The sequence below is a fragment of the Sturnira hondurensis genome, unplaced genomic scaffold (genome assembly GCF_014824575.4).
Source record: "Sturnira hondurensis isolate 20B ecotype Veracruz unplaced genomic scaffold, ASM1482457v3 Scaffold0006799, whole genome shotgun sequence".
NCBI lineage: Eukaryota > Metazoa > Chordata > Mammalia > Chiroptera > Phyllostomidae > Sturnira > Sturnira hondurensis.
Genome location: NW_028079430.1, coordinates 1,177,547 through 1,203,808, shown reverse-complemented (window position 1 = coordinate 1,203,808; position 26,262 = coordinate 1,177,547). Strand labels below are relative to the sequence as shown.

General features: G+C 45.8%; 1 protein-coding gene across 1 annotated transcript in view; it reads right to left on the bottom strand.

The window, feature by feature from the left end:
• The window catches only part of VAV3 (vav guanine nucleotide exchange factor 3), a 274,456-nt gene that overhangs the window by 5,743 nt on the left and 242,451 nt on the right, over nucleotides 1-26,262 (bottom strand). The window contains exons 21-25 of the mRNA XM_037050442.1: nucleotides 21,512-21,577; nucleotides 18,810-18,844; nucleotides 16,327-16,443; nucleotides 15,683-15,770; nucleotides 8,090-8,219 (exon numbers count right to left, since the gene is read on the bottom strand). Of these exons, the coding sequence (XP_036906337.1) occupies nucleotides 8,090-8,219; nucleotides 15,683-15,770; nucleotides 16,327-16,443; nucleotides 18,810-18,844; nucleotides 21,512-21,577 (436 nt within the window). The remainder of the gene's footprint in view (nucleotides 1-8,089; nucleotides 8,220-15,682; nucleotides 15,771-16,326; nucleotides 16,444-18,809; nucleotides 18,845-21,511; nucleotides 21,578-26,262) is intronic.

The window sequence follows — 26,262 nt, the reverse complement described above, 5'->3', positions numbered from 1 at the left end:
CTCAAACCCTCCCTGATCAATCCAGACATCTGTCCCCTTTCTCTGTCCTTTCTAGCCATCCACTGGGCACTCACATCATGGCACATGCCCCAGCTCTGCTGCCCCGCGGCCTCACCTGCCCCTGTACGTTGCATCTCCAGGCAGAAAGCAAGGCCAGCTCTCACATCGCTCCCGCGTTCCCACTGAAGGACGTGGCCCAGCACTGAGCCGCTGAATGGCCCGGTATCTCAGCAGGGTATTTCATCGTGCAAGCTCCTGAGGTCTTCCCCTCCTATTCGCTTCACTTCCCTTTTGCTCAATTAACTGCTCGAGAAGACTTCCAACAAAAGCCAGCATAATACACGAGAAAGAATGTGAGTTGTGCTCAGGTTTCATTCTCCAGAATCCCTGAGAGCCATACTCTATCAACAACATTCCTACGATAACCGTAATGTTTTCTGAGACGTTGACCGGCTATGAAATACCGTAGGTCTCATGGCGTGTACCACACTGTATGCCTGAGGAATCATCCTCAGAGTAAAAGCTTAATCAGTCTCTCCTGCCACCCAGAATAGCGCTGTCAGCCAAATATTTTAAGGATCGGTCGGGGTGCTTTCTACTTTTCTACACGGCGTAGCGTGACGTATCGTCGCCGCTCATCTTGGATATCAATTTCCCCTGCCTTCGGGCGCTTCACTCTCCCGAGCTGGCGACAGAGAATTTAAATGCCTGGCACCTACGGAGACAAGAGTATCAGATAACACACTTTCCTGGGAAAGCATGCACTTAAATCTAGACGTACGCAATGTCAGAATGAGGTATTTGATGCAAACACTGTGCGGAAGGGCTTAACCTGTGAAACGTATTTATAGCCGCACTGAAAATGTATCCGCCTATTTCTACAGGTTTTCTTCACCAAACCCCTCCTACTCTATGAAGACATAACGTAAAATTTAGAAACAGCTGAGTAATAGAGACACTCACACAGGCATCTTTAAGAGATTCTTATCTCCTGGCCTAATATTCACGTCGCCACCTAATGTTATAGGCAGTCTGCCTGCTAGCACACTGCGTTAGTTTGGGAAGCTCCGTGAGAAGTCTTTTCTTGATAACGGTAACCCATGGAGATGATGTTAAACCAACACTGAGACCTTTTACATTGAAGCAGTCGTTTGCAGACAGCATGCTTTCACCAAGCCCTCCCATCCTTCCTCAAACACTTTCAACCCCTATTCGCAGGCAACAGAGACCCTGGCTCGGCAAGACCCACCCTCCCCCATGCAGGCAGCTCTCTCTGGTGGCTTTCCCCATGTCGGATTCCTCGCATGCAAGCAGGCTGACGTCCCTGGAGCATTAGCGAGTAAGTGGCCCATAGTTTCACGACAACATTTCTCCTTGGGAACTAATGAGAATGCCTCCAATTATTTCCAAGTTGAACAAGCGAAATCCGAAGGACTAGGATTCTCTAATCACCAGCAATGCACTGTTAAACAGATCTACTGGGAGGAGAAGCCATCGGCAAATCATTACCAAGTGTTCCTCAGTTCTGCGACTTGACCCAAGAGGTAGAGCCACACGACATCTGTCAATTAAAAGAAGAGGAACAGAGTGTGCACCGTAGAGTTTTTAAAAAGCACAAATGAATGACTACCTGTTGCCTCTAGTTTGGCTGCCAAGGCTAATTGATCACCGCCCCAAGTACTAAGTTCAACCCGATCGGGCTGCTCCTGTTCGGGAGCTAATGGAAACCCAGTCAACTTTCAGTGACGTCTGAAATTGGCACACGGTCGCGGCCAAGCTCAGTCAGCACCCTTTCTCGTGGTGCCATCACGGATCACACAGCACTTTTGAACCAACTGCCACTTACTTTTCCATTACAGGGACAAGTGTGCATCACCCTAAGCATTTGCGGATTATTCTCTGGGACAGACTTCACCTAACTAATGCTCGGCTCTTAGCTGTAACAACCCCATGTGTTTATCACACTCATCTGTGTGATAAAAAGCTGTGAGTGAAAACATCAGGCAACTGGACCCATGGTCCTGTCATCCATACGGGGACCCCTGGGGGTCAGCTGCCCGGCGGTGGCCAGGAGGTTTCCCAGAAGAACCAGGTTCCTAAGTGGGACACTTTGATGAGCGAGCTGGGAGGTTCTTACCAAGACAGTCTGCAGATGGCCCGGCAGCACAGAACATGCTGAGAATGTAGTGAATGTTTCACTTAAACGTGGGAGCCTTGGCTGGGCTTTATGTGAGAGCTGAGGCACATCTTCCTGGACCCCTGGCCACCCTCCAGCCACAGCTTCACACGTCTGCTTCCCCATCTCCCTCAGTCAAACTAACTAGAAACCCCTGGGTTGGTATTCATTGTATATTTTAGACGTCACTGAAAAAAGCTAGGAATAATTCAGATTGGTTTCGTTTACTAGAATGGTGACATCTGATAACAGGTCTAATCTTCTTTAACCTGAAATGCAAAGATAAAACAAGAAAAACTGGTATCCAGAATCAGTACCAAAAAAATGAGCAGCTGCCCTGGGCACGACGCTGTGCAGTGTAAGTGAACAGCTGCACTGGATGTGATGCTGTGCCCTATACACCAACAGCTGCCCTGTGTGTGACGCTGTGCAGTATAAGTGAACAGCTGCCCTGGGCACAATACTGTGCAATATAATGAACAGCTGCACTGAATGCAATGTTGTGCCCTATACACCAACAGCTGCCCTGTGCACGATGCTGCGCGGTATGCACAAACAGCTGCCTTGCATGTGTAATCGGACAGGCTGGCTCTGATTTTCACTTTCCCCTGCCAGGTCATTTGTTCAGTCCCAATGACCCAGGATGTCTCTGTCGCTCTTTGAAGAATTACCCTAATATGTGTCACTACATCAAAAGGAACGTGCCGATCTAGATTTTGTTTGCAAACCCACCCAGTCTTCCCATGCTTTTTCAAACATCAGCAACACACAGCGCTTTAAGGCTCGCTTTGTCGCCCAGGGACATAGGTCCCGACTTCCCTTACTGAGGCCTTTCTGCACCCGCTTCATGAAGGGCTTTGTGCAAAATAGCTAATGGTGCAACGCTTCATGAAGGGCTTTGTGCAATCTGAGAAGAAGAAGCAACGGAGGCCAGTGTCTGGGGCTTCTGGGAACAATGCACCCAAAGAAATGATTAAACCTCTGTACCCATCACACTATAGGTAAACTACGAAATGAAGTGTTAGTGATTCATAAAGCTCGGTCGTCAACCAGCCACTCTTCTTGGGGCCAATCGCCTACTGGACCGTGGAGCGGGCACAGGTGCCGAGAACCACACGCAGAACTGAACGTGCCACCTTCACCCTACACCCGTCGCGCCTCGTCTGCTTCCCGGCCCGTCGATGGCTTCCCCGCGGGCCACTTGTCCCGGGAAAGTACGTCTGTATCACACCTGTACTGTTCCACCCCCAGTCCTTCGTCCAATCAGTTCGTCCTCCAGAATACACTGAAAGCCACCACTACGCTGCCCCACTGTCACTAATGCCACCGTCACGCCTCCAGGGGACATGGCAGTTGCCTCCCCACTCCTCTTATTTCTGCCCGAGCCTCCTCCCCAGCCCCTCACAGAGTAGCCAGTGGTCCTTTATTTACTTTTGCATCCTCATCCCAGGACTTTTTTTCCCCATAGAGATGAAGGTGGTCAAGGAGAGAGAGAGAGAGAAAGCAAAACACCAATCAACTGCCTTCTGTACACGCCCAGACTGAGGGTCGGACCCACAACCCAGACACGTGCCCCGACCAGGAATCGAACCTGCAGCCTTTTGGTGTATGGGATGACGCTCCAACCAACTAAGCCACACAGGCCAGGGCATCAGGGACCTTTTAAAACAGTGTCAATCCGTTGACATCATTTTCTGCTTATAAAGCTTTAATCTATTTCCATTGTGCGCCTTACAATCCCCCCTCTGCGCTCCATGCACATCACTGCCTCCCAGCCCCCATACACATGAAGTCCCTTCCTGTTCAAAGTCCTGCCCACGAGCTGTTTCTTCTCGGTGGCTCTCTCCCTGCGCTGCGCCGCCCCACACTGCCACCCACAGAGATCCTGTTCCTCCCATCCGAAGGTCACCCCTCCAGAACGCCCTCCCCTCCCCCTGCGGGTTACAAGAGCCCTCCTTTCATACCTTCCCCCCACCTTCTGCTTCACCAGGCTTATTAAAACTCGAAGTTCCTTATGAAGTGCCGTGTTTGTGTTTGCTCCTGTCCACCAACTAGTCACTATTATAATTCCAGCACCTAGCACAGGGCCTGGTGTACGGTTACCATGGAATGAATAAATATGTGTTGAATAAAATAATGAATGAGTAAGTAAGCAAATGTGATGGGGTTACGGGTGAGGTAGAGGTGGTGTCAGACAGAACCTACTGGGTGCTCTCCGTACCCCCAACTCAGTGTGGCCAGTGCCCCTGCAACCTGGAGCAGGTGAGAAAGGAGACGACTCTGTTGGACTTCGGCACTCACGGCATCCTCTCCAATTATTACAACTTTTAATTCTGAAGTAACTCAGACCTGAAGAAAAGTTGCAAGAACGATACAAAGAATCCCACAGACTTCCACTTAAACTCCTCAAATGTCAACATTTTGCTTTCCCAATTTCTGTGTTTTTTGAACCATTTTAAAATACATTGCAGACATAATGACCTTTATTTCTACATCAATGTGTACTTCCTAAAAACTAAAGGCATTTTTTCTTCTTCTATAACCACAGTTATCACAAGTAAAAAAAATACTATTAATTAATCCAGAAACTTGTTCAAAAGTTGTTCACTGTGCCATGCACGTCCTCTACAGAAAAAGAGATTATATGCGTTTTTGCTCTGGGAGTTGATCCAGGGCCACGCACTGAAGGTTCTGTCGGGTCCCTTCGGTCTGGCTGACCCTAAAACCACGCCTGAGACCCCTCTGCCTTTCCCGACAGGGACGCTTCCGAGGAACACGGCCAATTATTCTGTGGAATGCCCTTCAGCGTGGGTCTGTCTGGCATTTTCTCACAGTTAAACCCAGACTGTGCGTCTTGGAAGCAGGCAGCCCACCGAAGTGCCAGTGTGTCCTTGGAGAACCACACTGCCCGCGCTCTGTGGTCCCATTACCGGTGTGAGCCGTGATCGCTCAGTTGAGTGGTTTCTCATTCTCCTTTCACAACTCGTATGTTCTTGAAAGTGGATACTTTGAGGTTATCTAAATATAATCATAGCCAACATTTTTGTTTTTAATTAGCCGACTTTACGCTGTGGTTCTGGTTCATGAGAACTTGAGAAAAAATGTGAGGCCGGCTCGTATGTTATGAAATAGCTAATGGTGCAACATCTCCTGGCGCAATGGGTCTATTAACGCTCTCCCTCACCTCCTCCTCTCACGTGTACAAAGAAAGAAATCTCAGATGCTATCAGTAAAAGGGCGAAGAACATGTCTAATCTCACTCCTCCTTCATCAGACGAGAAAGCTGAGGCCCGGGCAAGCTCCGTGACTCGCCTAAGGTCAGAGAAGTGCTCGGCAGCAGGCCTGGAAATAATTACACGCTCATTGTGGAGCAAGAGAGGCAAACAGGCAGCTCAGTGCCCTTTGGGCACACCAGAGTCCAGGGCAGGCTTGCCGTGGCCATGTCAGGCAGTGCTGGGATCCTTACAGAGTCTGGGGATAGGGCCCGGTGTCTCCCACAAAGCAACTGCAGCCCCTAGGGAACCCCAACAGCTCCCGGCCCCACCTGAGACCTCTCCCTGCTCTGGCTTCCTTCTTTCTCTCTTTTTCTTCCCTCTTGGAAACACTCAAGTCATTCACAAACAAAAAAAATAGTCTCATAGTCTTGCCTACAGTGGGCCCCTAACTTTGACGTGCTAGCTGCCCTCCTGCCCAATCCTCTGGCCTCCTGTTTAATTCTAATCAATATATTTTTATGTGTTTTTCCCATCAGCAAAAGGGAGTTCTGTCATAATTGTACCGTATTTTACTAATTTGAAAACGAGCTGGTCACCTGCCCCAGAGTGTTCTAGCCTGGACTAGCACAGAAGCGAGCGGTCTCCGCTACAAGGCTCTGGGACTTTCTCTTCCGGGGGCCGAGGGTGCTGCGTTCTCTAAGAACACAGTAACCATAAACAGCAGGTCTCTGGAGTGGGAACGCCGACCTCGACCTCTCCCGGGAACACAGGGCGGCTCTAGGTGGCAGCTCGCCTGCTCTGCCACCTCTGAGGAGCAATGGGGAGTCCTGGCCCATGCCACCATCCCAGCCACTGTCCCCAGGAACTGCCTCTTGGTAAAAACTGTCTTTAGGTGAGATCTAGCAGAGGTAAGGACCATAAAGACATCATGCATGTGCGTTTTGTGCAGACCATGCAGCGGTTTCTTCTTCCCACTGCTGGACGAGCACAGAAGGCTGTTTCGGTGAAGGGCTAGCCCTTCATCTGAACTCGAGACAAGCAAGGTATAGCTTTAAAACCATGAGAGCAAAGGTGTTAATTGCCAGGAGTGAAAACTGGTAATGTTATTGAACTCTGACCGACACAGGACAAGGTTTTCCGTGTTGCGGGGGCAGTGAGAGGTGCAAGTGGCAGCTGGAGAGGCGGCGTGAGCAGCAGCTGAATTTTTTACGGAGTGCTCCCCACACACGGACGCCCGGCCAGACGTTCCACAGACGGCCCCTCGGGGAACCCGCAGAACCCTCACTGTGTTCATAGAATACCCATTGCCTTTTGTGTTGGCAAAACACCCGCTGTTGCAGAAAATGCCTGTTTCGTAGAGAATCAGCAACAAGTAAATAGGGCATTGGGCCGTATCACAGACTTGACCTGAGGTTATAATCCCATTCCAAGGGCACGGTGGCCCGACCTTGGCGTGCGGACCGCTGGGCCACTACTGTTGACTGAGGTACCAGCTCACTTCTTCCCAGTCCCTTTGTGAGTGATTTATATTTTATTCAACATAAAAGTATGAAACTCCTCAACCTAGGTGAGACTCTAAGATAAGCAAGTAACCCTGGGCTAAAAATCAGAACGGTAACTTCCAATGGGCGGCTAAGGTTTCCACCCAAAGCATGCTCTGCTTTGCACAAGTGTGGTTATTTACCATGAATCCTCATGAAGAGAACAGCTATTCCGTTATTCAAATAAAACACACACCTGTCGGTTGACGGGACAAGTTGCCAGCATTTCTACTTCTGTGAAACACGTGAAATCGCACTGATGTCACTGGAGCCCTGAGAGCTCCGTTTCTCGTTCCGTTCCTGCTGTTAGGGGGTAAAGACACTGAAGCTCTACTGCACTGATGGAAATTCTCTTTGGACATACCCCTGGAAAATCCAGTTTTGCTCAGGCTAAGGATTCTAAGAGTCATAAAACTGCATTCAGTTCTCCTCCAAAACAGCTTTATTTAAAAAAAAAAATCAGAGTAAGAGAAGGAAATCATGTTTTATCCCCGACATTTTTCATCATGATGGTCTCCCTACAAGCTCCGTCTACCTCCAGGAAGATGATACGACATTAAACGGTGATGAGAAAAAAGTCTGTGCCTTGAACTCACGCTCCAGCCGGAACCTGCTCTTGGTCTGTGTGTTAGCCTTTGATACACGGTGCTGGCACAGCGCTCGTTTTGAGAGAAAGTGGCCAATGTGCACTTTGAGAAATACTGGTGTCAAAGGAGCCAGGGTTCCCCAAAAGAGATCTTTGAAACGGAAGCGTATGGAGACGGGGGGTGGTAGGCTAGACAAGAGGAGCTGGGCACCCGTCTTACTTAAAGACCGTGACTCCGATGGCACTAGGGCCGCAAACGCGTGTAAATTAAAAAGAGTTTGACGACTATAAAAGCCCCTGAAAAGCACAAAACTTACAGATTAACCCTGCCTTTCCATTTCTGGCGGATTTCTGAACACAAATGTGATTTTCAGTGTGGCACAAAGAACCTTATCTTGAAACGGCCATAAACCCGCTGGCCTGTCGGATTCTGCTTAGCAAGAAAAGTCCCCTGCTTCATGCCATTAGTGTACGAGTTGGTTAACATTTCAAACTTTGGGATAAAGACGTCTGGGGGGACTGTGCCTCCGCACAGGTGTCAGCGAACTGCATTCTCCGCGACAATACTCACAGCTGTTGCCCGGCCTGTTGCCTCTCTGCCCAGCTGGGTGCTCTGGCTCCTTGTACGGAAACTGGAGCGTCGTGTCTAAGGTTCTGAACCCTTCTTTGAGGGAATGGTGCTTGTAATACTCCACAAGCTCCTTGAGGGTGAAGAGAACAAAAGGTCATGTTTAATAAGGTTCTGTTCTCAGACACTTGGACGTGACATACACATGTACGAGGACGACCGATTTAATGCTACATTTTCCCTAAGTCTACGGACAAGTAAATACGGATCCGCACCCACGCAGCACCTGCCCAGTAACTGCCTTTACTGCTCAGGCCATTGGTAATGTGAGTTCCCCCTGCTGTTTGTCCACGGAGAGAGGACATCCTGTTCGTCTTCCGTCAGATGTGGTCAATGAAGAGAAACCACACTGAACCTCAGTCTCGGTACAGCAATTATTATTCTTATTTATGAAATACTTGCCTTTCTAGACAAAAATAAAGGGAACAGCTGTTTGCTGAATGTACAGCAATTTCTAGTTTCCTGCATTTTTCTCTCAACATCGCAGAGAAAAACAAACTGGATTGTCGACGCAGTTTTCCACGGTAAACCAAGGCCGATAAACCACAAATGCTACTTGACATTGGCTTACCCTGAAGTTCAAGTGCCCGTCTCACAGCTCTGCCCACCCTCTGGTGTTCACAGAGGTCGATGATGTGGTTGCTTCCAATTTCCTCTAATACCGAATTTGCCCTAAATACATCCAAGCCTAATATAATAACCCCCCACCATCTTTCCTCCTGAAATCTCAGGAAATTTCTTTTGAGATGCTGGTTTCATAGATTCGACACAAACCTGAATGCCTCTGCTTGAAACAGAAATTAAATAATAATGACTTCATAATGGAAAAAAGGCATATTATTATCAGATGAGCACTACAGATGTAACGTCTTTTACAAACACCTGAAGTGAAAATCAAAGCAAAATCCCTTTCAACTGAATTACTTGTTGCTTCTATTGCTGCACAATTGATTAAAAACAGTGTGAAGTCAACTCATTTCTTCCAAAAATCACCCTGATAACAACTCAGTATCTCCATTCAGTAGTTACGGTCAAAGTTCCCAAAACAAATCAATCGGGCCAAAAATCACCAGGAGAAGGAAAAGAGAATTGCCAATGATATATTCATCATTTATGACCGAACGCAGATGAGTTGTGAAATGCATGGTGTGGGGAGGTCAAGGGGTCACAAAGATTAGCAAGACCAAGGCTGACCCTCTCTCTCAGAGTTCTCACCCTTGGAAGAAAGTGAGGACTTATGAGAGTTCAAAGGCAGGACAGAGCTTCCTGTTGCGCGTCTGTTTTGGAGGATGAGAGAAGATTCCATGATGGAGATGGCCCGGCTTACACCAGGGAACATGTGAACCGTGAAGGGCCAGGAAGGAGGAGAGGACTGTTGCAAGCAGAGCATTCAGGCTGGGGACAGACAAAAGGTGACAAGGACCGTGTGCACAGACACAAGGCCACAGGGCTGGGCTGAGCACAGCAGAAAGCAAATGGACATTGTTCAGCTCCCACATCTGTCAAACAGAGGTAACAAGCAATTTCACAGGTTACGGTGAGAACGGAAGAAGCACCTGGTACAGGTGACCATCCTAACAGCTGCTGCCGTCCCCCAACCAGGCCTTTACGTAATGTCTCACCTATTCACACAGTGAACAACAGATGGGCCTTGTCCCCACTGATGTGCATGTCTCTGGGAGGTCAATCAGTGTGTGCATGGTCACGCAGCCGGGGTCAGCCCCCAAAGCTGTGCTCTTAACTACATCACGCAATTAGCAAATAGCACCTGGCAAATATAAGTCCGCAAGGCAGGAGAATTCAGGGAAGGAGCATTTGCTAAGAGTCCATGATGAGCCACGGACTTTGTTGGCTTAGACCTGAGATGCTAGACTTTTACACACATTATATCTGTCACTTAAAATACTTACATATATATATGTATTTAATATATATATTTATATATTATAAATGTATATTATATTTATATATTTATGTATTAAATATATATAACATATATTTAATACATAATCTATATATATTTCTTCCTTCCTTGGACCCCGATTACAGGGATCCTTCATGAAGCAAGGGCATTTGGAATCTGACCCACTCAAAAAGAAGGAGAAGAATGAAGAGGAGGGGGAGGAGGAAGACAAAAATACCAGATGAAAATGCACATATCCTCAAAATGGCTTGAATGATCAGAATAAGGCAATCGTATTTTAGTGATTTTTTAGCATGGTTTGCAAAGGCAAGGTTTGGAGTTACATTCTAGAGACTGACACTACTCCATAAAAACTTTTAAATGAAAGGGAACATTTAGTAAGGACTCCTAAAGAGCTGTGCACTCATGTACATCGTGATGCTGATGACGCAAAAGGTATCGAGGGCTGTTCTCTTAGGCACGTTCCTTCAACAGAGCAAAGTATGTTCCTTAGTAAAAATACAAAAACAAACCTGAAAGTAATAAGCTAGTAACTTTGAACTGCTGCATAAGTTTGTTACAGTTAATATGAATTTTATGGATATTGTGAATGAGTATGAATCAAAGTTTTTGCAAAGTTGGCTCGAAGCCCTAGGATCTTATGAATGAGTGAGCTGCAAAGCACTTCTTTTTTTTTTTTTAAGATTTTTTATTTATTTATCTTTAGAGAGGAAGGGAAGGACAGGAGGAGAGAAACATCAATGTATGGTTGCCCCTCGTGAGTCCCATGCTGGGAACCGGCCTGCAACCCAGGCATGTACCCTGACTGGGAATCGAACCGCGATTGTGTGGTTCACAGGCCCACGCTCAATCCACTGAGCTACACCAGCCAGGGCGCAAAACACTTCTTTACCACTTCGCTGTGCATGCGGTAGATTTCAGCTCCCTTTTTACAGTCTTCTGAGGGTAAACCTTCCTTCCTGATCCTAATGAGGTAGAATTAAATGGTGCCACCGTGGATCTTTCCAATGGATGCCACTGAGCTTCCCATATTTTAGTCTAATCCACCCCTGCTTTAGCGGCCATGGACCTCCAGGTACTACAAGTAAATAAGAAGACTCTAAACAAAAGCAATGGCTCAGCTCCCTTTATCTCCCACCGACACAGAGGTACCAGCAATTCAAGTCACTCCAAAAAATAATGAGCGCCAGCCATTCCGGTCTCCAAGGCAACAGGCAGTGGAGATGAGTTATAGACAGCATCTGGACATGAATTGTGTGGCATACATGACAATTGGAACGAACTTAATGTCTTGTCATCTGGATACAGAAATTCATTTAGAATTTGAATTTCCTGGCTAGGAAAAACACAAATTTTTGATTCACCACGTTATGGAAGAAGCCCAAGGGGGAAAAAGGTCGTTTCAACCACCCGAGGCCTATCTTCCCTCTGAGGAACTGGCTGATTTAAAGCGAGTCCTGGAGTCTGCTTCTGTTCCACATCCTTTCCAAATTAAAATTTAATTCCAGGCCCTAAGGAGTTTCACAGGTAGAAGAACATAACTCTACCACCAAAGATGGGCAGACAGTGAACTATTCTGAAGAAACGACCACTCCAAACCACAGACCCTGCTTACGGTGGGAACTGGGCTACTGGACACGAACGTGAGAAAGGGACACTCCACGAAGCTGGGTGATCCTGGCCCAGAGAGGCCCCCGGCGTTGCCAAATTGATGGACCTGCTACCCCCTTCCAAAGGGGCTGGTTGCTGACAGGAGCCATCCTCCCTGGCATTGTATTTCCTAGTTCAGGTTCACAGGACAGCGCCATGGGGAGATTCTTGGCACAGATGAATGTACTAACTAGAGAGCATTGTAAGAAGTGCAGGGTACTTTTTGAATTCTGCAAAAACACAGGAATTTCACATAGGAAGGACTCAATGTAAAACAAATGAACAGAACTGCGGAGCCGGGGCAGCTCCAGCCTAGTTCAGCTACCATGTCACGTCATCGCTTCTCACAGCCGTCTGCGACGCCTGGCAAAGGTATTTTTTCTAAGGCCGAGATTTCCAGTTGCTTATCTTTCTTTTCTCTTACAGTTACAGTCATCAGTCACTTAATGATGGACAAGTTCTCAGAAATGCATCCTTCGGTGATGTCATCACACTAATGCGCAGGCGCCACCATGAGATCAAATCACGCACAAGACCAGGATGCCAGCAAGAGGCTCTGGGCAGGAGACTGCCACCGGCACAACCCGGTGCAACCCAGCGCAACCCAGCGCCCAGGTGTACAGCCAACTTCTTATTTTTTAATAAGGAGAAACAGTGCACTCTAAAATAATGATTAGAAGTATAGTGCGTACTTGAAACTAGTAACACCGGTGTCCCTTGTCATAACTGAGTACCCATGTATGCACGACACTTTTCACACAACCGACAGCGCAGCAGTTTCTTTGCACTCGCCAGACCTCTGAGTCATCTGCTGCACTATGACGTTACAGTGGCTGCCACGTCACTAGGTGACAGGACTTTTTCAGCTCCATTGTCATGTTATGGGACCTCCGTCACACATGAGGTCTGTCGTTGGCTGAAAAGTAGTTAGGCGTATGAATGCACACCCCCAACCAGGGACCTGGCCCGCAACCCAGGCATGGGCCCTGACCAGGCATTGAACCAGCGACCTTCCAGTTTGCAGTCGGGCACTAAACCCACTGAGCCATACCAGGGCTGCTATTGATGTTAATCCTCTCCCTTGAACCCACTGTGTTGTGTGCTTCCTTACAGAAGATCCCCAGGTACAGAGGAAAAAATAATAGGCTTGGGTCTCCGGTGGTGGCATTTCTGATTCTTTACACCGACTGTATAAGGGTAGCTCATTTTAGAGTGGCAAGCACTTTTATTTCCCTTTGCAGAACATCACTGCAGAAACCCTCACTGCTCTTTGGTACAAATTATTTGAATTCTGGGTCTCTGTTGCTTCTTATGCAGATAGCAACCAAGGATCTACCTCCACTCATGCGGTTGCTGCGGGATGGCTGGCTCTTCACATCGAGCCTTGGCTGCTGCAGGACTTTCTGCAGCTGAACCCAGGTGACACAAAGCTGAATTGTTTGGCCCTTTGCAGCAACGACACCTTTCATCCTCTTTGCCTGTCTTCTCTGAAGGGAGTTCTCTTTGTTGCTTTCCAGGTCAGCAAGTCGGGAAGCCTTCTTTGGCCCAACACAATTTTTCTGAAGCCTCATCTGAGCTGGGAAATCATGCAGTAGCCTCATTACCATCGGCAGAAGTCCTGCAGGCATAAACTCAAGCTGGGGGGCCTTGCGGTGAAGAGGAGACCCCCGCCCTACGCAGGCTCTGATCATGTCTCAGCCGGGGCTGTCACTCATTATTTGCACATTCCTTTGCCACCTGCCCCCCTAGGTTTTCATGTAGAGAAGCAGCTCAGGTCCAGGTCTCTCTGTTCCCAAGGAAAGAAGTCGCTGCCCACAGCCAGAATGCCTGCATCTCTGCCCCCGATTTAACCAAGTTTACATTTTCCAGGATGTGACCCTGCTGCCCAGCCTTTGCCTCTGAATGGGGAATGTGATAGTCATGTCCACAGAGCTTTACTTTTCTTTCAACCTGGGATGCTTCACTTTCTGAAAAACACAGAGTCCTGAAGTAGTTCCAAGTTTTCAGAGAAGGCTTTCCCGCTGGCTCGTTTCGTAAGGCTCTCCGACTCTCCGTTTAACGTTGATGTTAACATCTGCAAAGTGCTTTGAGATGTTTTCCGGAAGGCTGCAGTTATGTGTCATTTGATTGATGGTTCAATCAATGAGTGGCTCTTCCTGACGTTACTCAAAGTGCTCAGCAGAGCACTGCAAATGCATCTTATGTCCTGTATCCAAATTCTTTATTATCTAGAGAAACTCTCTCCAACTTGACAAACAGACTTGAGACCACTTTTAAGGAAATACGAACCCTTTTACTACAAGCAATGCATATTCAGTATAATGAGAGATACGCATTGTTTATACATAAAGTGAACAAAGTCCAGAAAATATCCATCCATTTTTTAACATGACATTTATTGAAGAAGATATAAGAAACATTGTACATAGGAAATGACACCTCAGTCCCCTTCAAAGTAGACACCTTGGGACCTCACACAGTTCTCCCAAACGCCATCAGCTGCCTGGCTGTATTTTTCTGAATCTCAACAGTGCTCTGAAATCGGAAACCTCTTCCTGTTCAAAGATGATTTGAGTTTGGGAAAAGCCAGAAGTCACAGGGTGCCAAATCTGGGCTGTAGAGAGGCTGAGTTCCTTGGGTGATTTGATGTTTTGCCAAAAACCTCTGCACAAGACATGATGCGTGAACAGGCACGTTGTTGTGATGAAGCTACCAATCACCAGCTTCCCACAGCTATGACCTTCTTAATCACGCAAATAGTTTCCACGGAGGAATGTGCAAGCTTAATGCAAAATCTAATGCAGATTTGTTGCTCTACTCACTCAGTCATTTTGAATGCGATGGCTGCACAGTACACGTGCTCACTCAATGGCGTCTACCACCCCCCACTGACTAGTACCGTGAAGTCATCATTGTTCACGCATGCGCATTCCAGTCTACTCTCCTTGGCTGCCAGGTTATAGCCGTGTCACACAAACCATTCTCATAATTATTTAAATTGTTAAAATGAATGAAATAATCTTTCTTTATGTAAAGCAAAAGCAACCTTTTTTCCATGGTAACAATATACCATTTCAATTTAAATATAAAGTTCCTATGGATTGTTGTGTGGTTGTGGTAAAAAATCTTGCCTTGTTAAGGTTGAATTGTGCAAGGTAACGAAGAAGAACACAGATAATTTAAGAAATAGCAAAAAAAAATTCTCTATGTGACATTATATTGCATTTTGTGTGAAATAAGCCTGAAGGTAAGGAGTGTTTTACCAATTACAAGTGCAGCTTTTATGTCATAATTTTAAGTACCTTCCTCTACCTGGATGCGGAGACAGAGGCAGAGGGAGGAGGAGGAGGGCGGAGACGCACATTAAACACCAGTTGGGTTATCATCAAACACAGGACAAAACTCACAGATAACTGAGAGTTGGCCACATTTGAATGTGCCTGCTCCTCTTTCTATTAATAGTGTAGACTCTGAAATATGAGCTAAAACCTGCCAACTTGCCCTGACCAGTCTGGCTCAGTTGGTTGGGCACCGTCCTGCAAAGCGAAAGGTGGCTGGTTCGATTCCTGGTTAAGGCAAATAAATGCCTGGGGTGTGGGTTCAGTCCCAGACTGGGGTGTGTACAAGAGGCCATCAGTCAATGCCTCTCTCTCACATCCATGTTTCTTTCCCTCTCTTTTTCCCTCCTTTCCCCTCTCTCTAAAAATAAATAAGTAAAATCTTTTAAAACTAGTAATAAAACTTTCCAACTCCATTTACAATGAAAACCATGACTAGGGCAATATAAAACTACTGACATTCTTAAAACTGGAATTTTTAGTATCTGCTACAGATTTATAGTATGATTTTCTTTAAACAACTTTTCAGTGAGCAGAATTTCCATGAAACTATAGAATTAAACTGACCTTTCTAATAAGAGAAAAATAAAGACCACAGATTGAAAAGAACTAATCAATGCTTACCATTAAACTTTTAAATTTTCTATTTTCTGCAATGTGAAATAAGCCATCTCTGGCTACAATCTTGATGTGCTTTGCTTCATTATTGTACCTGTGGGCAATGAATAACTTATGAATATAAATGTGTTTTTAATCAGTAGAAATCAATAATTACTGGAGGGCCTGCCCCAATAACGTTACAGGAATTAATTCCAAAGACAAAATATATACCTATGCCAATACCCTGGTGACAGCTAATTAACAATATATATTTACTAGATTGGTTGAAGGTACAACCAGTATTTGAAGTGAGAAGGGAGCTTACATTTGACCCACCATGGTGCCCCATTCATTTAGTAAGTTCCATTGGAGAATATAGAAAAACAAAATCTGGTAATTTATACTCTTAGAATTCATTAAACACATAACACACACCGAGCCACCAAAATACAATGTTATGAAGCAGATCTACTATGCCAATTAGCAGTCTGTAACACTTAATACTGGTTTTCTAACAGGTATTTTAAGTATTAATGAACTGTCTAGCTAGAAGCCTCATTTCCCTCGTAATTAGAACCTTGGTTTCCCACTTGGGTGTTGTCTGCGTCAGGTGGTCTGCGCCACTAGGCAAACAGGAAATCGGTGTCTGTAAAAGTCCTCCTACTTACTTAATGCTAATCGCATACTCTCCTGACTCTTTGGTCCGGTGCCTCACCAGGTAGGTACTGTTGACCCTGTTAATAAGTTCGGTCTCTGCCTGCACCCTCTCCATGGCCCCGGCGTACCTGTAAGACACAACCACACAGAACAGCTGCACGATGTACCTGGAAGGGAACAGGGGCTAAAAATAAGCATCTGTCGAGATTTTAATTTAGTGGCAGATCGGAGCTCTTTTGGCTGCTGTACCAACTAATTACACTGCTTTGAAAAAAAATAATGCGGAGAAACGTCCTTCAATTCTCCCAAGCAGAGATGCTCTAGCCAGCTAACCAGAGTGAACAATGCTTATCCACGGGAGCACCCCGAAAATACTTGTCAGATAAATGAATGAGACAGAGAGAGGAGCCAATAGGCACTGGGTTAGAAAGAGTGTGGTAGGGAAGCTCAGGGAGGGACAGCCCTGTGTAAGACACACACACAATTGCACACTCCCACACAGCCCCCCAAAGTCACCTTTTCTATGTACACTATGGAATGAAATCGACTTTGAACATCTTCTTTCAAGAAAAGTCCAGTAACAATTTCAATTATTTTTTAAAATAATTTTTGGGTTTAAGATTCATTCTTGTAGTCCACACTTTTGATAAGCAATTTTCTTAAGCAATTAGCAGTACTAAGTAAAAATATGTTTTTAAAAGATTTTTTTCAAAGCCTGAATTCAGTTCTTCGTAAACTATGTTGGCTTAGACACATTCAAATTCCATACCAATAACCACAATAATAAAAGGCACAAATTCAATGTTAAAATAGTCTTCAGTAACCCTTGCCACCACATATAGACTTAGTTAGCTTTTACTGACAAAATACATCAGAAATTTGAGATAATAAAAGAGGAAAGAAAACAGTTTTATGTTTAGATTGGCTCACTTTCAAAGTTATTCATGAATTAATATTCCAGAAAAATGCTCTGGTTTACACGTAGACACATGTAACTCAGTGTAAATACTATACTATTCATACCTCTACCGTACACTAAATATGTGTTTAAAATAAGCACAGTGAGCATTCAACAAAAGCTGGTTGAAAGAGGGCAGAAAGAGCTGAGGGCATTTTATGCAGACCGTACTGTGGGTTCAAAGCACAGTTACGACGACACATGAACTATTAGTGCTTAGTCTGATCCGACTCACACCTTCCCCTTTAACCCTCTCTCTTACAACCTCTTCTCCACTCGCCTCCAGCACTCCCCAAGCTCCTTCCAGCCTTGGAGTCTTTTCGGAGACTGTACTCCTGTCTGGAGAACATTCTCTATCCACACCCCCTCTTCCCGGCCCTCGGGTTTAGAGAGAGGTTGTCTCTGACTGTCCCACCTAAAACATGTGCCGCATCGCTCACTCTCCACTCCGTTATTCCCATCACAGGATCCTGGGCATTTTCCATTGCTAAGGTTAGATAACAGAAATCACCTGAACGTCAACAAGATCAGACAACTCAGGTGTTCTCCACACTTAGGAGCTGAGCAAGTACCATGTCCTTGTGGAATACTTATGCACATGTCCTCATATCTACTCACTGTGCATACACTTCCCTATCAAGAAAAGGCAAGTAGAGGCAGCCATTTTAAGAGGCAACAGACACAAAATTCAGGGACATGGATGTAAATAAGAAGCTATGCCCACTTTTTTCCTTTGACAAGTGGTGCAGCTTTGTACAGAGGGCATGACTTGGACTCTCAGCTCTAACTTAGAAGCTGCATGGCCTGAACCTTGTCTGTAGAAGGAATAGAACAAACCTTCCTTGTCCCAATGTTAGCAAAGCAAAATTAAACGAAGGTGTCGGCGAATGTTAGTCATTATCACAAGATGATCACGACGACTCTGGATCGTGCATGACCTCCTTCTGGCGGCGGACATCACTGCCCCTTACACACACCTATCTGAAACGCACTGATGGCTACCCACACTGCTTCCTTGTCCCGAGCGATGGTAACTCCAGCCCCCAAGTGGTAAGTGAGCTCCGTACAGATATCCAGACCCCAAACTTCAGATGTGAATACATCTTGCTCCTCCCCTGTGCCGTGTTATAAATTGTATTTTTTCCCACTATCTACTATTCTTTTTCTAACTATTCTCTACTATTCTTCCTGGGATAACCTTTAGCTTCAGACAATGAAATCGTACTTAATGTCTTCTGTGCTTCACGACATCTACTTTTTGAAAATGCAAGATGCTTAGGTCCATTCCTGTCCATGGCCACTGCAGACTTTAAATCCACAGTCCAGGGCACATGTATGTGCCTGTGCACACACCACTCTGACAAACACATGGAAACATCAGCAATATATAAATTCATTAGGGTATTCTGTTGCATCTGAAAACACCTCTAGCCAACAAATGGAAATGGAATGTGGATTAGCCCCCACAGATGAAAGTGACCTTGAGCTGAGGGTACGGCATTTCGACTTAGCTGCATAAACATTTTTAATACTTACCATGGCTGGCAAGAATAATCTACTGGTTTGGGCACCTAGGATATAAAAAGGCAAAAATAGATTAAGTTTACTTAAGGGAAGCTTTTAGAAATCAATCATTAATTCAGTTCGGCTGACTCAGCGCTGAAGCCCTAAGCGGCACAGTCCAGGAACTATCCACTGGCAATTTCATACAGGGTGAATCACAGTACATGTCGGATAAGTAGGGAATAATTCATCCTGCTTTAATTCATTCTTTCATTAATTTTACTGCCATTGTACCTCCAAGGGGAGCGATAACCGGAGAAATATGAATTGGAAACTTTTGGTATTTATTATCAAGGCACTTTAATCCTATCGCAGCAAATTAAAAGGAAAATGTTAGCAAAACCAGACGGCACCCCACTTTCCCGAGACTTTGGGACTTTTCCCAAGACACAAACAATATACACTGTACATCGGCTCTTACTTGAAAACACAAATTCTAAACTCTGGCTTGTGAAGGTGACCACCTGGAAACCCTTTTTTCGTGAAAGTGTCATGGAAAATATTCCCTCTTCCCTTTTCTCCTATAGAGCTTTGTAAAAGAGAACAATATTACATTTTCTATGCTAATAAAGAAAGAAAACTTCCGGTTGATTCTGGAAACTAGAAAATGAACAAAGCCCATGCAGGCACACTAATAGTTATAAAATACCAAATAAAATGCACAGTATGCAGAGATGGACAATGTTGACGCATTGCTAAGAAAAGACCAGGGGTACAGACAGGTTGTCTCGGGTGCAGAAATCCGTCACGAACCATGTAAGTCTTCGGCATATTAGATACACCATGGGATCCCTGGGCCTCGTTTGCATCCAGTGATTAAAAATTTTGTTGCCGTCATTCTAACAACAATAACGATCATATTTCAGCGGTCCAGCCAATGGGAATATGTCCGTTTTCATAACAGGCTATTACTTTTCCATCCTTTCAGATTAAGAGTTATATATCCAAAAATTAGCTTTCTCTCCAGAACAGCCCTAAAATGATCAACAACTAAATATTTTGAATCAATGACCTACAGTTCTAATTTCACCCTGACACAAAACCCCAATGTCAAATCCTGATACATCACAAATAATATTAGAAGTTACACCCCTTCAAATCCCGCAAATATTTTCTTAGGCCTCTTTGTTTTCACAAATAGAAATCAATCTGCAACACTCCCGTTTTGATAATAAGGTACACATGGCCTCAGAAGTTTGATGGGACAACTATATCTGCCCCCCTCACCTCTCCATGGTCTTAAATGTATGCATATTCCCAAGTCAATCCCTCCCCACTTCCTCCGTGGCTGATCGGGTCCTGTCTGCACAGACGTTTTTTATATGAGACCACAGATCATTTCCTTCTGGATACTATCCCATCTTGGAACGTATCCTCATTTTTAACCATTTTCCCCTCGTGCCTTTTTCTGCCTTTATCATAGCTAGAGGCGAACCTTCTCCTATGAATGAATAGTTTCTAAACACATTTCACTGGGATTATGGTGCATAACCCATAGAAGACATGCGCTCCTTCCCGCAGCACATCTTACGAAAGTTAGATGGGACGGTGAGAGGTGCGCTTTCTCCCCTTCGCCCAGAGTTGCTTAGGTCCCCGAGCTGGTATGAACCCCAGCTCACACCTGGGTTGACTGTGGATCTGAGGTTAAAAACTCTTACAAGGAAGTGCTTTGTTTTTTCTCCCCGACCAGACGCAAGAGGAAGACGGGCTTGTCTTCTGCAGGACGGTTTGCTTCCCGCTCACCCTCTGCGGGGCCCTGGCTCGCACAGGCACAGCCACCTTAGCCCTGGGCGGTGGCTCAGGGCTCTGCCTGCGGGCTCTGCCTCCAGTCACCAGACCGCCAGCGTGACTGGTCTCATTCACATTCCTCCTCAGTCCCAAGTTCCCATCTGTACCTCTCAGCACTTTGGGGGAGATGGACGTGGCATAAAAGTACTCCATTTTATTTATATAGAGGCAAGGATTTGAACAGTTTTGTAGGAAAATCTGCCCTGAACACCAAGGTGTGGGGATAAAATAATGCCACCCCTAAACAGAAATGTATAAATCTCACAAACCACCAGACATTACATGTTACGCTATTTTCATGCATAATATTTGAGTAAATACTCGCTCCTTCTCCTTGTATCTGCCTAATGTGCTTGATATTTTCAGAAAATAACATTAAATGGACAGTAATGACAAAACTAAAACACAATGAAATGTATTTGGAGATTTGGTTGAACATGTTTGTGAGTTCCACTCTTTCTGGCGTGCTTTCGGACACGGTAGTTCAAGTGCAATCTCTCTCCGTAACCCGGCGTGCCTGGGAATAGATTAGGCCCTACCATCTCACCTCAGTGGGAAGAGAGAAATTTGTGCTCTATATTTGGTCTGTAGCTTTGGTTATTCTTTCAAAAACCTTGTAGACAATTCAACTTTGTAAATTCTACTAGGTTAATTTTCCCTCTTGGCTATATTCCCCTAACTTTTAAAAATATTTTCTGACAATCAAATCACAATGATTTTGGAATTTTAATAACTTTGGCCATACTATTTAAACATGAAATAATATGATGACTCCAGGAAATATTAACAAAATTAACAATCAGCCAGATCTGTATCCACTGTACATTCTCACACAGTTAATTACAGCCTCGAAAACAAAAGGTAAGAAATAAACTACTCATACTTACGCATGGGCAAGGCTTGACGGCATCACTCGGAAAGAACCCAACTTCTCCAGATGCTAAGTTTCTACCCTAAGTTAGAAAAGAGATGCCAATGTGAGAACCAATTTACCACGAATGGTCATCCCATGACCCTACGCACACAAGGTCGTCACGCAGGACCCTCAGAACGACTGCCCCGTCCCAGCCAGCTGACCCTCGAGGGCTCAGGGAGAGAAGCATGGGCAGAGAAGTTTCAAAGTTGCTAAACGCACCCCGTGGTCTGCGATCACTATGGGATTCGGATTGTAAGGTAAGAACTCAAGTTTGACCTTCCTGCCTACCATTCAGTTTCGTTAACTTTGTGTCCCTCAGTCCCACGCCGAGACGATAAGCAATACTCTGTTTTCAGTGTTATGTTCATTAACACAAGCAGATCATACTGGTTTTGTGCAGGCTCCACAATTAATCAGGAATTTGATTTTCATGGTTACTATTGGTGTCGCTAAAAGAACTCGTAAGAACATTCCTCCGAGAAACACTCCTCTAAGAAACATTTCAAGATGTGTAGAAATAGCAAACATAACACAATGGGATGTTTTCGATGATGTTCAGATTTAGAAAAAAGGAACAGAATGCTGATTAAGACACAGGCAGCAAACACAGGGCCTGCGGACTGAGTGCGGCCCTCCACCTGGTTTTATCCGGCGGCAGCACTGAGCTCCTTGCCCCTAGTTAAGGAGCAGTTGCATGTATACAGTCCTAAAATTAAGTCCAGCCCTTTGAAGGCAACCACGAGGCTGATGTGGCCCCTGGTGAAAATGAGTTTGACGCCCCTGGATTAAAGGAAGAGAACATTTAAGAGGTTGGAGGAAATGACCATAAGTCAAAATGATTAAGCAAAGAGATGATATTAATTTTGGCAAGGTTTGTCCTGACAAAGGTAAGTAAGCAAGTGGAGTAATCATTCATTCACTCAACAAACACAGTATCTAATATTACTTTGATTAGACGCTAAGAAAAATATACATATTTGCCCAAACAGTTCCTGTGTTCCCTTATATTTTCAGAGCAAAGATATGCATACACATAATTATCACACAAGGTAGAAATACAAGCTAGGCACTCTTTGAGGGGAAGGGGAGGCGAATTAGAGAGCTAGACTGAACTTGGCCGGGGGTGGGGGTGGGGGTGAGGATTGCCTGGAAGCTGCACAAAAGCACTGAGCGTGATGGGTAAGATTTACACGCATAGAAATGGGAAAGGGAGAACATTCTGGAAACCAAAGTTAGCATGAGGAAGGCACAGGGGTAGGAAATTATAGGATGTGCGCAGGAAACACCAATAGTTCCCTTGAAAGGGAATCTATCAACGGCTAATACCTACCGAACCCTTTCTTCGTGAGTCCTGACAATGATTCTCTGCGGCAGGTGGAGCCACCACCCCCATCCCTTAGGTCTAACTATGATCAGCGCTCACTCACAGGAAAACGACGTGCCCACGACCACAGAACTGGCAGTGACAGAACCAACACTCGAGTCCGGATGTCCCAACCTCAGGGCTCTGCGCTGCTTCTCTCCACAAGGAAAAGAGGACGGTGGACAAGAGATGAAAGGCAGCAAGGAGCCAGCGTGACTGTGGTGTCCGCATGGACCACTGGTGACGGGGTTTCAGTCAGGGGCTCTGCATTCTAGAAGCATTAAACTGGCATCGACGTGCGCCCTGGCTGACAGGTGAGTGTGACTTGGCAGGTGAGAAAGCCACCAGAGAACCGTACCGCAGTCAGAGGACAGGAGGAGGCGAAGGTGCAAGGGACACTCTTTAACTGCAGTGTCTGGGACTTGCCTGTGGATGAGACATGGGGGGAGGAGACTAAGGAAATGAAAAGCCTGGGGGTGGGGGCAGTTGGGGATGGACGTGATTGTTTAATCCATCCAAAGAGATACCATGGATTAGATGGCACCGCACAGAGGGGAAACTTAAAATCATAGGAGTGACTCTGTCATGGGAGAAAATGTAGGGGGAAGAAGAGGGGAAACGGAATTCACAGCGACTGGTGTAACTAGAAAATCAGAGACTAAAGTGTGAAGGCAGCACCGAGACCACAAGGACACAGTGAAGGGTTTCTTTCACTCACTGAGTCCTCACAGTGTCTTGTTTCAAGCATGACGCCGAGATAGGAGTAAATAAGCACATTTGGGGACGCTATGACTAGCTGGACCTTTATATACATACATGCGCTGCAATGCCACCTAAGTACGAAAGAGACCCCTTCTCTTTCGTCGTATGGGTGGGAGCTACCTCCTGATGGAAGCTCCGTATGTCCTCGGCGTATGGGTGGGAGCTACCTCCTGATGGAAGCTCCGAGGAGAAAAGGAAGGGTGGTCATTTCCACATGAGTAAAAGAAGACCATGGAGAGAGTGCGCTCCGGGAGGTCTGATTTGCCGGGGAAAGGCCTAGGAGAGAGCCGGACCGTGGTCTTTCAAAACTCTCTTTGATGATGCATCAACAAATCGACGCATGATGGCTATTGTAAGAATGACCTTCATCAGAGAGAGAACAAAAGGTCTTCCCCTACGGAAGGCAGAGTTCGGGAGCAGTGGTGGCATTTGGGGACAGCACCTACTGGCCAAAGTAATGGCAGCCATTCCCTCAGAGCACAGTCGGCGCAGGGTCCCTCAGACAAACGGATGCCTTCATTCCTCCATCTAAACTCGGTCCCCACGTCACCTCCTCTGTGACTTCTCTGTACAACCTTCCCCAACCCGCAGATCCAGACTTAATGTCACCCTGTTCGCCCACTGCCCCTGTGTCATCAGCAGGACAGATGCCACATGGAATTATTGCTCGACGGGGTCTTCACCTTTACTAGGTCGCAAGTTCTCTGAGCTCCCAGACAAACATCCAGCCATTTTTTTCTCCAGTAACAGAATGCCTGGCGCCCAGTAATGACTTGGTAAATGTTTATAATTTGAAGCGTTGCTCAACTTCACGGTCCCATCTCAATGAGTAGTAGGGACCTCAAGTTCCTTTCCACGGAAAAGAATAAAATATGTCACACTTTGTACACAGATGAGCAAGGAGAAGCATTCAGCTGCTGGCTTCTAAATGAACATAGTCCTGTGGGGCCTACTCCTGACATTTATAGAAGAAGTGTGTGCTGCAGAAGGCAATGCCCAAAACAGAGAGAAAGGAGGGGAGGACACAAAGAATGAAGTGTAAGAGACAAGTTAATAAATTTTTTAATGACTTTATTTACGTTTATGTGTCTTTGATCCTCACCCAAGGATATGCTTACTGACTTCAGAGAAAGGGAAGGGAGGGAGAGAGAGAGAGGGAGAGAAACATCAATGTGAGAGAGAAACTGACTGCCTCTCATCCACACCCCAACCAGGGGCTGACCCCAGACCCAGGCACGTGCCCTGACTGGGACTCAAACCAGCGGCCTTTTGGCTTACAGGACAATGCTCCAACCAACTGAACCACACCAGCCATGGCCATTAATGAACCTTTTAATTGCTGAAGGTGTCTAGACCCAGCCATCTTTGTTGTCCTTCCTTTGTAGAACTAAGGCTTGAGGTTGCCATAATAAATGTCCTAAAACTAGGAGGACCATATAATTTCCTATCCAAGCCAGAGCTTTTGAGAGCATGGAGGCCACGATTAATAACTACGCCAGGATGCAAGGGGTAAATGGGGTCTCTCGGGAGTAAACCAGGACACCCAGCCACTGTATCAAACACCATTTTGTGCTTCATCACTGCATTTTCAGAACACTATCGGAGGGCTCTCAGGAGGGGGAACCCTTCACTAAGCCAGCCAATGCCCAAGGTCAACTTGTTTTTTCCTTCACGACATACCCTGGCAGTGCAGGTTACGTTTCCTTAATGGTCGTAGACCTCCCGTTAGAAGACCAAGAGGTGAGAGATCATTTAACGTAGCTTAACAGGTGAACCAAGTTACATTTCCTCCCGCCTTCCTGAGAGATGTCCATAGTGGCTCTGAGAGATGATGCGCTGCATTCGGTGACTGTCTCCTTGCTCAGGGACCAGCCATCCCAGCGCCCTGGGAAGCAGAGGGTGTGGTGGGAAGGGGCGGGAGGATGCACACTGATCGTTCATTAATACCAGTGCGGGGTGTAGCGGTCAACCCCCTTTGCCCGGCCAGCACGGCAGACTGTAGCTGCAAATACACCATGTTCAAAGCCAACAACTTTGTGCACTTGATGTCTTGATCTCTCTGTGACATTTTTACTGACCTTGATGAGAGGCACGCAGCTAAATTTCCTTCTCCTTCGCATGCCTGTATGGCCAGTTTATTCTGGGTCAGATACTCAGCGTGGCATTCCTTTTATGCCTGTTCCAAGTGCCAGGTATAGGGGCCTGCTTTCAGCTCTCCTGTCTGGTATGTGTCCTCGTGAGCCCCTTAGCCACGTCAAGGTCAACTTGGAAACAGTCCTCTTCCACAGGGGCGTGTTATCTGCTGTACACTCTGGTGCTATCTTTCCATGCATTTATTCTACAGGACATTCCCTATAGTACGTGATGGGACTTTTGTCAAATCTAACAGCGCAGGTTGGGATTATTCCTGAGATTATTTTCTTTGGAAAGAACCTGAGAAACTGGGTTATGGGCCGTATATGGTAAGAAAAGACGCACCTTTATAATTTCCATTAAGGACACTGGAATATACATGAAGCAAAATAGTATTAAATTTTAATTCATAAAATAATGGTGTCATTTTTAAAAAAGAAAATTGATTCCTGCAGAGAAATGCA